This window comes from Apteryx rowi, unplaced genomic scaffold (genome assembly GCF_003343035.1).
Source record: "Apteryx rowi isolate R43461 unplaced genomic scaffold, aptRow1 scaffold_254, whole genome shotgun sequence".
Taxonomy (NCBI): domain Eukaryota; kingdom Metazoa; phylum Chordata; class Aves; order Apterygiformes; family Apterygidae; genus Apteryx; species Apteryx rowi.
In genome coordinates this window covers 142,559-153,744 of record NW_020448908.1, presented here as the reverse complement: position 1 = coordinate 153,744, position 11,186 = coordinate 142,559, and the positions used below count along the sequence as shown (strand labels likewise).

General features: G+C 41.5%; 2 protein-coding genes and 1 long non-coding RNA gene across 17 annotated transcripts in view; 1 reads left to right on the top strand and 2 right to left on the bottom strand.

Moving 5' to 3' along the window:
- Positions 1 to 162, bottom strand: part of KDM4B (lysine demethylase 4B) — a 94,670-nt gene extending 94,508 nt beyond the window's left edge. For 3 of the 6 annotated variants that reach the window (XM_026067113.1, XM_026067114.1, XM_026067118.1), the window contains exon 1: positions 11 to 147. The gene's annotated coding sequence lies outside the window, so the exon portion shown is untranslated. Of the gene's footprint in view, positions 1 to 10 lie in introns of all 6 variants that reach the window. The other 3 variants (XM_026067116.1, XM_026067117.1, XM_026067115.1) reach the window with 3 other exon arrangements.
- A 427-nt stretch (positions 163 to 589) lies between these two features.
- Positions 590 to 2,875, top strand: LOC112966775. The gene is made up of 2 exons (XR_003253736.1): positions 590 to 1,081; positions 1,588 to 2,875. It is a non-coding gene; the product is annotated as an uncharacterized LOC112966775 (long non-coding RNA).
- Positions 2,876 to 3,076: 201 nt separating this feature from the next.
- UHRF1 (ubiquitin like with PHD and ring finger domains 1) overlaps positions 3,077 to 11,186 on the bottom strand; it is a 43,854-nt gene continuing 35,744 nt past the window's right edge. For 8 of the 10 annotated variants that reach the window (XM_026067203.1, XM_026067207.1, XM_026067211.1 and 5 more), the window contains 10 exons: positions 10,595 to 10,718; positions 10,396 to 10,503; positions 9,431 to 9,535; positions 8,408 to 8,514; positions 7,351 to 7,513; positions 7,112 to 7,249; positions 5,938 to 6,049; positions 5,662 to 5,819; positions 5,187 to 5,285; positions 4,266 to 4,517 (listed from right to left, as the gene is read on the bottom strand). In XM_026067203.1, the coding sequence (XP_025922988.1) occupies positions 4,371 to 4,517; positions 5,187 to 5,285; positions 5,662 to 5,819; positions 5,938 to 6,049; positions 7,112 to 7,249; positions 7,351 to 7,513; positions 8,408 to 8,514; positions 9,431 to 9,535; positions 10,396 to 10,503; positions 10,595 to 10,718 (1,261 nt within the window). In that variant the 3' untranslated portion in view covers positions 4,266 to 4,370. Of the gene's footprint in view, positions 4,518 to 5,186; positions 5,286 to 5,661; positions 5,820 to 5,924; positions 6,050 to 7,111; positions 7,250 to 7,350; positions 7,514 to 8,407; positions 8,515 to 9,430; positions 9,536 to 10,395; positions 10,504 to 10,594; positions 10,719 to 11,186 lie in introns of those variants that run through there. The other 2 variants (XM_026067201.1, XM_026067210.1) reach the window with 2 other exon arrangements.

The following is an 11,186-nucleotide window of genomic DNA, read 5'->3' as shown; positions in this document are numbered from 1 at the left end:
GCCCCCGTACCTGAGCCCGCGGCGGTCCCCCTCGGCGGCGGCAGCCCCGCGGCTCCCGGTCACCACAGCGCCGAGCGACCCGGCGAGGGGGGCAGAGAGCGGAAAAGGTGGGCGGCGGGGGATATCGGCAATACCCCACGGCCAGCACCTGCTGCCCGCCCCTTCAACCCGCTTATTGGCTGCAGCCGCCACCACCTCCGCGCCGATTGGGAGCGCCGCCGTTGAGAGGCAGCCGCTACGACCCGTGGCGCTGCTAGGCACCGAACAACAAGGCGAGGGGGCTTTCTGATTGGTGGAGAGAGCTGAGGCAGCGGCCCCGCCTACCAACAGGCAGGACAGCCGGCCGTTCTCGCGTCGCTCAGACCTTTCCTACCAATCGGACACGGCCGAGGGGAGACGGTGTCCCTCCCCCGGCTGCAATTGGGCGAGAGCCGCGCAAGGCGGGCGGCGATAGGCGGCGCGGGCTGCCCGTCAGCCCGCCGCGGCCCTGCGCTCCGGCTGGGGCGCAGGGCGGTGAGTACGTGAGGAGCCGCACAGCAGCGCGCGGGCGGGTTGGGGGGGGGGGGGGGGGGAGACGCTGCCGCCGCCCTGCGCCAATGGGGCGGAGAGGCCCCGCCCCCTCCCCGCAGCGCCTCATGGCGGCGGGGGCAGGTGGGAGCCGGGCCCGGGGCTCCCCCCTGCAGCGGGGAGGCCAAAAAGTGACCCCCCAGCACCCCCTTCCCGCTCGCCCCCCGCCATCACCGGGGCATCCCGTCACGGCAGCCCGCGCTGGGCCCGGCCCCGGGGCCTCAGGCCCGCGGCGTCGCACCCCGGGGCGGGCTTTACGCTGAGGTAAATCGGTGTCGCCGCCCCGGGCTGCAGCCCAGCGCGGGCAGGCTTCGCGCCCAGGCAGCCCGAGCTCGCCCTCGACGCCGGGCGAGATGGCGGTCGGCGAGGCGGGTCGCCCCCAGTGAGCCGTCCGGCCTTGTCAGCGAAGGGAAAGGCCGCCGCACGTGGGAACTGGCCCGTTTGGCCCATCTGCCCGAGGCTCGCGTGAGGAAAAACGGCCCCGGAGAGGGAAGAGCAGCCCCTGGATGGCACTGTAAGTTATAGCAAGATTAGAGCTGGTGGCACCAGCCCTGCAATAGAAAGAAAAAAGAAAAAAAAGAAAACACACACACGCTACCTGGTGGAATTATCATAAAAAAGATGAGCGGTTCAGCTGTTTCATGTTCAAGCTTTTACAATACTGTGGTAGCATTTTTAGGTTCTCTGTAGCTGCAACACCTGTATAGTTTGTTTCCCACACACATAGCGTTTCTCTCGTCCTCATGACTCGAGGAGCTAGAGCTTTAAAAAGAGGAAAAAAAAAAATTAGTCATCAGCTAGCAACACTGCACTTGTCTCCTCCTGCCCCCAACCATTCCTTCGTTAAGATCAGTGGGTTTTACCTACACTTCATTGCTGCTTCCCGCCCCCTAGCTACAACAATACCCTGCTATCATTGCGCAGCTGTTTTCGGAGGGGTGGTGGGTGGCATGCTCCTGACAGAGTTCATGGCTGGGAGGTTTTGGCAAGGCCGTCTGCAGTTTGCACCTTCTCCTGCAGAGGCTGCCGGGATGCTGGAGCTACAGGTTGCCCTAATGCCCGCAGTACCTGTGTGCCTGTTACCAGGACTCCCAGCCCTCCTTGCATCCTGCCTCCATCACCGCAGAGGAACAGCCTTTTTATACCCGCTGCAATTACACAGCCATGGAAGCCTGCCAGGGTAAAGAAGTATCAGGGGCATTTTTTAATTTGTGTCCAATTAAATAGCGCAGACCATAGATTCTGTACGCTGGCTGGGAAGCGAGATGGGAATTCCCAAAATAGAAGGAAGATCCTTGTATTGTTTTTCAGTGTTGTTATTCTGGTTTCCTGATTCCTTATCTATGAACATTCATTTTACCAAATCACATGCTGGATGTTTACCCTGTAGAATTCCACAACAGAAATGTATACCTACAAAATGCACGCGCAAGTAACGTACAAGAAACAAAAGCATCATCCAGTTAACAGTCTCTGCCACCACAAAAGCAACCCATTCCTATCCAAAGCCATACACCAGCTCACCTTAGACTTACAGCACAGTAATTTTGCTACTACAGCTTTGTTTTGAGATCTACAAGCCTAAAGTTATAAATTATCGACATTGCACTGAAGTTCTAATTTTATGGTAAATAAACACTAAAAACCAGAAAACTACACTGAAAGCCTATATAGGAAAACAAAGTTTGTTTTTAAAATTCCATATATAATAAAAAACAACATACTAAGGAAGTCATTGCAACAGGTTCTCCTTCTATTTAAACACACACACACACACACACACACACACACACACTTCCTCAATTTCTCCTGCCCCCAAATCCTTGTCATTACAATATATAATGAAAAGTAGGACAATTTCAGTAAAAACATCTGAAATTGGAAATGTGCAAGTTTTCTCTAAAGTTAACACTGACCTGAAAATAAACTGATTTTAAAGAGGGCAGATTAAGTGACAGTTGTACAATTTCACAGCTTTAATTTTCAACATCTTAAATGCCTGCATGTGTTCTTCGTTCACTTCAGCTGCATTTGTCTATGAAAACTAAATGTTTCTAATTCTCCATTTGGAGAAGTTGATATGGATGCTCACACTAGTTGCTATAAACACCTCTAATATGACACATCATGGCAGTTCTAACAATTTTTTCTTCATTAAATATGCAGCCAATTCAGATTCCCACTTCACATTTAGATTTCCACAGTACTAAAACCTAATGTAAGTTACTCCAAAAAGGTAGAGAGATTTGGGGAGTCCTGTTTTGCTTTTTTTCCATTTTCTAAAATTAAACAGAATACATGTTTCTCACTGTTGCCTAAAAGCACATTTTTTAAGACAAGAATATCAAACTAGTTAATTTCCACAACTTCTCCATAGTGGAAAAAAAAATCATAATTAAAATAGTAGGCCTTAGAAAAGATTAACATAATGGAACAAATATAAATTCTGGCACAAGTGACTAGACCTGGAAACTAGAGAAAGCGGTAAAGGAAAACAGTAAACGCTTTAATCTGAAAAGATATTTATTTTGAGAACTTCAACTTGCACATTGTACAAAAAATTGACAAATTCAGCAAAAACCCTATAAAATGTTTTTTCCCTAACATATTAACATTATAATTTTAAAAAGGGTAAGAGTTAAAAAAACCAAAAGCAGGCACATTTGTTCCAGTCTGTCTGCAGTGAAGTGTGATTAAAACATCCCCGTCATGTTGAGGTATTAAACTGCAAACTTTGGTAATGTTAGAAAAAGACAATCCATTCACAAAAGTAAGCCTTCTTGGTGTCATGTACGATAAAAAATGTTTCATAAAAAAGATTCAGAATTGGTTATTCTCCATTTCCAGGTAGAAATGCAGTGAAACAAAGAAGTCATGTTACCATAATACACCTAGCATTAGGAGGAAACCTGAAAGTTTGCAAATCCATGCTAATCATATACAGCTACAGTGTTATATTTTATCCAAAGAATAAAATCCGGTTGGCAAGTTTAAACAATTCAGTGCTTACAAAAAAATCGTATATGGTGATTCAGAGCCCAGTCTTTCAGAAAAGGACAAAAGGCACTTAAGAATGGCTTTAGTATATTCCACAATGGCATTTCTGGATAGAAGACAGCACCTGGCTGAACAAATAGTTCCATAATAAGAGAGAAGTCCAACTGAGGTAGTACTTCATATTGCTCCAACTACTTGGCTATATGCAAGCAGCTTTGATACACAAGATTAGCAGGAAATGGCTTTTGATAGTCTGTCAAATGTATAAAAAAAGTTCTTTGAAAATAGTAAATACCCACTTGTGGTAATAGAACATAAGCCAGGTACCATCTTGTACAAGCTGAGCATCAAAATGCTGCCAAGGTGATGCACAAATCTACCTTTATGGCCAAATCCACAAACTTTGAAGATTGTTCTAGCAACCAAGCCATTTTGGGGGAATTTAAGGAGAGAGGGGGGAAAAAAAGGAGGGGTAGAGGGCACTCCGAGAACTTTCACAATTGTCAGCAGCCTTACCGGAAGCATTTTGTAAGTCCATTGGAAAAAAATATATATATATATAGTCTGTGCTGATGAATGGCAGGTTTCAGGAAAAGAAAAAAAATGCCACATTTAGAACAAAAACGAAACCCACAAACATACAAAAGGAGATTCCTCGAAGTTTATAGTTCCTTTTTTTAAACAAGGAAGACTTTAAGCTTTTTTTTAGGGGTCTGGGAGAACACAGAGACTACTTTTTTAAATTAAGCCCGTTGAAAACCCGTTAATAAGTTTGAACAAAAGAAAATTAGAAGTGCTTTACAAAATCACCGTCCATTGCCATATCCAGGAAAGAGCTGAGTTAGAATGGTCTGCAGTGTTTCATTCACTTGCATGGTATAATTTTTGCCGAGATCATAGCGACAGGCTGGACAACTGTACACCTCAGCTTTGAAGGATCTATCCAAGCAATCCTGGTGAAAGAGAAAAATAAAATGGTTAAGAAGTACAGGTATGCAATTTAGCTTACTCTACAAGTCCTTACTGGAGAATGAAATGCCTTTTATGTCCTAGTTCACCCAGGTATTGACTAGAACTGGGAATGGCCCAGAACAATGCAAGGCAGGCAGCTGGAGACAAGACAATTTTTCTCTTTCATTCTGTGCAATAATTTTCTTCAGAGAGTGTTAGTCCTGGGCACAATAGCTAAGTATACAGTATGGATGTTTCATATGACTACAGTACTAAAGATCAAGAATTCCCCTGCAACCGTTAAAGACAGGGTTTCTGCAAAAAGACTTCACAGCATTCCTCAGAAACAAAGAAAAAGAAAACCATACACTCTGCAACACTGTCAACAAGTCCATCAATGTAACCTAACAGTATTACTTTGCCAGCGGAGAGCTTCCCTTGCCGCCTTTTTAAGAAGTCAAATAACAGCAATACCATAGTGGAACTTTCTTTAAAGCACAGACTTTTCTATGCTAAAGAATTTTTACCAAATCATTAGTTTTCATATATAAACCTGACTAATGATAAAAGACTAAATATTGGCCAAAAAAACCCACCTCTCTCACCACTAAGTAGTTAGTTCAAGGCTTGCTGCTCAGCTGCTATACAGTATAGGTATACCAACTACTCACCTTGCACACATTATGTTGGCATACAGTTGTGACTGGCCGAAACACAACCTCCTGACAGCAAATACACAGGAAGGCCTCTTCGACTTTATTTAGAAATTTCTGCAAAGAGAACATTTGAATCAACTTACTGCTATTACCCTCTGGAAGTACATCATACAAAGCAACTGAAAGGCACACCCAAAAAAGCTGTAAAATGCAAGGGATTGTTTTGGCCATCATGATTTTTTTTCCTGCAAAGTTCAAGGAGGAAAAAAAAAGTCACATTAACAAGCTCCTATCTTTTTTAATTGACCTCAAATACAGTGCTATTAAGTTATCCTGTGAATGCCTACACTGAAAGAAAGAAAGAAAGAAAGAAAGAAAGAAAAAAAAAAAAGCTAGAGTTCTGAGGCTTCTTTATGCAGCCAAGAGGTTTAGATCTAGTAATAGTACAGTAATTAATTGACAATATTTCTGGATAAAAAGTATGATCTACCGGTCCATCTTTGAGAGCTTCTAGTACTTCATTCCATAGTTTTTCATTGACTTCATCACTTTTTATAAGAGATTTTTGCTGAGATGTCAGCTTGTATGGCTCAACTTTAGTTTTCTTTGGAGTCCCTGTAGGAGAGGTAATGAGTTTTTCCTCCCCACCTGAAAGAAAAACGTGATTTCTTAAATGAACAAACAAAAAGCAACCACAAAAGATTAACTATGTAAAATACACAAAAACCTACAAGGCTTGCTATATTCACTTGCCTACTCCACAAACCTGCTGATTTCCTTTTCCTCTTTCCTTTCCCTGGGGTATCAAACTCATCATCTCCATTATTTTCTTTTTCTTTATCTTTATTTGCAACAGCTTCCAAATACCCCTCAGGATACTACAGAAAAAAAACAAAACAAAAAGCATCCAATGCAAACATGCCGATTCAGAGAATTACAGACTATTACAGATTGCAAGGATGACCTCTGGAGGTCATCTTGTCTAATCTCTTGCTCAAAGCAGGTCTAACGTCAGAGTTAACTTTTCAGACTTTTCATACCATCACTAGAGTATTATAAAGTTAAACAAGAAATCAGTTGCTTGGACAATACCTTGCTACACTGACAGAAAGTAAACTGAAACAGATTCTTTTAATAAGAAACAAGAATAAATGGGCTAGCAGTTACTGATAACCTAAGATGCCATGAACTGGTCACATAAATCTGTTAAAAATTGGAACTTCCTTTGCTCCAGAAGTCTTTTTTAAGTGATAAATCCATGGCTACAAATAGTACTAGCAATCCCTGTTCAAGTCTGCTGGCTTAATTCTGACTGAAGGTTTAAATATTTTTTTCCTCTTTTCACTAACTTGTGCATTTGCAACTAACAGCAGATTTAATTATTCTGCTGATAATGTCCAAACAAAATAGAATACTAGCTCAGTCAACTTTAAGTTACATTTACTGTGTAGTCTAAGTATTAAAACATAGCTCAGTGAAATGAGTATTAAGTTCTGCCAATTCATATCACAACAAATTGAGAATGGTTCCAATTTTCTTTATGTTTTCTGATCACTCTTTCCTACAAACCTAATTCTGAAAGGGGGGGGGGAGTGGCACTTTTTGAAATTAAAAGGTAGTGTTTGAAGTATTTGTCAGCATGCAACAAATTAAAAAAAACACATTTACTTCTTCCCTGCCCTGCTCTTGCAAAGCACTTATTCAGACTAAAAATTCAGTACAAGAAATTGTTTTGTCTGTTTAGCCTCCTGATGTAAAAAGAAAACAAACAACCCACGAGATTGAAAGCATTTTTGTTTCCCTCAGTCTAAGGAGGACTGTCCTAATTCTTAGTTTCCTACATAATGCAAAGTAGATCATCCTCAACAAGAATGCATAACAGAAAAATTCTTGCTAGCTATCAAGTCCAATGAAAACATGACAGCGTTCCAGAAGAGTACCTGCATCGTTAAGCCAAGCTTTTTCATCCTGTCCTTTCCTTCTTTCGTCCAAGGAGCAGGTTCTTCATCATCCCTCCTAAGTAAGTAGCGCCACACTAAAAATCCAGATTTCCCTGTCTCAGGCCAGTATTTTACCACCTAAAAAACAGCCAGATATAAGTCCACTAGAAACTATAAAACCCCTTTTACCATAACTAAATTATCCTTCCCTAATTCAGTAGAATTCAAATCCTTCTTACCTTATATATTCCATCATATCTGTTCCCCTCTACTGGAGCATATTTGCTATGTTTGCCTCCTTTTACATTTCTCACCACTCGAACTGGCTTTCCAGCTCTCCAGTCCTTGGCTTCAGCTCCATTTTTGTCATTGATGGGGGCACTGCAGTTCAGAGCCAGAGCTCTGTAAGAGAAAGTTCATTAAATGTAATGTATTTACCAGACAGACTGCTCCAGAATCAAAGAGGGAGGATAAAGCAAACGACAGCATGCATGGTAATCCATCTAATAAGTAAAAGATTTAACTACACTTGTTAAGTGTTGTTCAGAGTAACACATTGCTACAGCTGATTACCATTATTACAAAGAGAAGTAGTGTACTAGTATTGTATTGAACCATAGCAATGGCCTACCAAAAACCTGGAAGCTACCACCACTTTGCAGGTACAAAAGGAGCCATTGCTGAATTTCATCTGGGGAAAGAATGCAGCCAGTCTTTTTGTTTTGCATTAAATAATCCTTTCAAGTATCTTGTATATTGATAGAAATTCTGGAGATAGTTATTAACCATCCTTACTAGGGGCTGTATTTTAAATATGCAGATTATTCATTATATTATCCCAATGTAAACACCTTCTCCACGCAAAAATACACTTATATGTAAAAACAAACAAACCAAGTTTACAAACAAACAAACCAAACAATCAACATGCTTAGCTTTTCCAAGTCTAATTTAGAACTTGCAAGTGATCTGGTCTCCCAAGATGGCTCACAGACAAAGGGTTGCAAAGGTCTTCAGGAGAGTATGAAAACCTCTACACTAATTTCTCTCCATTTCTTAAATTTCAGTCAACATTAATCTGAGACTAATCCCATTTACAATTCTGCTTCATTTACCATGTGCTAGAAGAAATGCTTCCATTGCTCAACTGATCTACAGCCTTCAGTGCAGCGGAAACTTAACTTTGAAATTTTTTCTGCTTAGCTGGTTTCTTTTGACATGGACTGGATAAAGAATTTTTCAGGTTGACAGATCACCAGCTACTAAGTTCAAGAATGGAGCATAAGCATTGCCAACCTGTTCATATTGGTGAGTTTTTGATCACAAGACTGTTCCGCTGTACGTTTGTTTCCAGAAAGATCACGACCTCCACTCCCTGTATATGTGAAGGAATTTCCATGATCCTGAAACATATATGGATGGTTTCAACACATTCACAAAATAATTCAAAACAAAGCATGAGAAGAGTTTTTCATCTGGTAGCTTTAACACAGTATTCTGAAATAGGAAAAATGATTCCGCTATTTAACTCTCCCACAGTCAGTTTGCCTACGATCCTCTTATATTGCCAATAAGAATATAGAAAAGTCAGAGTGACAATTGTTGTCTCATCACACACCTTAATAGTGCAGAGGGACCTCTGCCAAGATAGCAGCAAAGCACTCGCACAGAATCTGCTTGCAAGTGCATGGTACGTTCTAGATAATGTAACTTATGTCTCAGTACTTGCACCACCACATGGCCTTGTAATGCAGAATTAAGACTTGCAACTTCAGTCCAGATACATTTTACATTTGTGGCCATCTGTTTTCCATGAGGTTTAACAGGTTTGGGGGGAGGAGGGGGGGCAGCTAGTAACACACTGGTGATCTGTAAAAAGAATGAGCAGTAATCTCTGGTAAAGCCTAGCAAGGGTTAGGTTTGGCTAGCAAAGCTGACAGGTATATTGAGAAGTAGCACTTCTGTCCCAAGTTTTGTGCTTAACACTCTTCTGACACAGGAAGATCTGGTAAGATATACAGCGAGATTCTCTGTTCAAACTGTGGATGAAATGGAGAGCCTGAAAAGGTAGCTAAGGATTCCTGGATTAAGAGCTGACATATAGATGCTAAACTGAATTCAGTTGACCTCATTTCTCAGGTTGACACTTGCTGCTGTATTGTAGTTTTTCTTTGCCTAGTTTTATTCTGAAGAACATAAGTATCATCAAGATGGGGAAACATCTGATGCAGAATGTAAAAAGTAATTAAGACCAAGTCCTTGTTTTAACTACAAGGAGTTAGTCTGGTGCTCAAATATAAATAATCAAGATTCACTTACTATGTCATCTTCATAGCCTCCTGCCAGCACAAGGGAATAGGCACCATCATTGCTTCTGCCATGTATACCTGCTACGTGGGGCCTGTGAACACCAGATTCGCTCACCTGGGGGAGGGGGGGGGGAAAAAAAAAAAAGAAGAAGTTTGCTAGGCAGCTGCTCTCAAGAGGCTATTATCAACATGACTGCCTGTTGGTCTTAGAACTAAATTAACTAATAGCACTCTCACGCATTTGTTTTGAATATATAACAGGATCAAACTGTCTCCTCACCACCATCATCCAAAAAAATCCAGGAGAGGACAGAAAAAGAAAACACTTTTCAAAAAAAAAAAAAAAAAAAAAAAAGGTACTTGGGTGTTTCAGTAAGTTGAACACATGGAAGGCTTTCTGATGCGAGATTAGAAATTTGAGTCTTTCTCACCTAGATTGCTTATTTAAAAACCAGGAATTTTAGAACACTGCAGATATTACTGAAACGCTTGCACAAGGGGATAGTTTTTAAAAGCCTTAAAATAGCAACCTTCATTTTAAACTTGAAAGACAAGATCTAGTTGGTTCAGCGATCATTCTTCCTCAACTTCCCTTACAGGATGAAAAAACCCTTCTATTTCATATATCTAAACCCTTGAGAGAGACCCTAACCAACAGAACAAGTTGGAGATATTACACATCTCCAAGACAAAATGCTGGAAACAAGCTTGTTTAGTTTGGGGGGGGTCTCACACACACACACACACACACACACACACACACACACAGAAAAAAGGCATAAAAAACCTTGAAATGCCAGCACAATGCAACATTAGTTATGGAACACTTGATCTAGACAAAGCCAGAATTCTTTCCTTTCTGCAGGTACACCTCCAGTGACGTGCTCGGGGATAAGAGCTTCAGGTTTCCCATAAAAGACTTCTATCAATCCCATTTTCCCTTCCAGTGGCTCATTCCAGGATTCAGCTTCGTACCTGAACTCTGAACTTCCACATGGTGCCAACTGGAATCCCAGGAATTGGTCCATAGTGGTTAGAGGGGACAATGGTACATTCCCTCGTGCGACCAACACATGCCATACCCTGTTTCAAAGAGCAAGACCAATCAGCCAAGAATTACGAAGAACTAACATACACTATTCTTCACAACAAAAACACCGACTTTTAAACTGACCTTTCCCCAGTCTCTCCGTGAAGATGAATTAGCAGATGCCATCTTTTGTTTCTTTTTACTTTCTTTTAATTTCTCTCCTGCTAAAACCACCTCACTTGCATCATTTCGACATTCAGGGCAATACCTAAAGTCACCAGTCAATGAAAATTAACTAGTAGCAAAACCTTAAATTAAAAGAGAATTCCTCAAAATATACCGAGTTATAATGTAACAAGTTTTCCCTTTGAAACTAGACAGGACAGTGAAGCAACTCTCCATGCTGGAATTAGGTATGTATTAGCTAGTGTCCTTGCATGATCTGCTGAACTATTGGAGATCAGTCAGGAAATCAGCTATGTCAAAAATAGTATAAAATGCTGAAACATGGAAGAAAACCTACTATGGTCATTTTCAACCAAAGGCCTGTGGACCCATAAAAAAAACATAGTTAGAGGAGTTAGGCCTACTGGCGTGTTTGCATTTGGTTTATAGGAGTCTGCAGTTCTTTGAAAAAAGCATTTTGGGGATTCAAATTGGAAAAAAATTTGAAAGCCACTGCCTTAAAAACAGGCTTTCACTAGGCTGATGTTCAAAGAAAGTCCTTTTAAAAAAA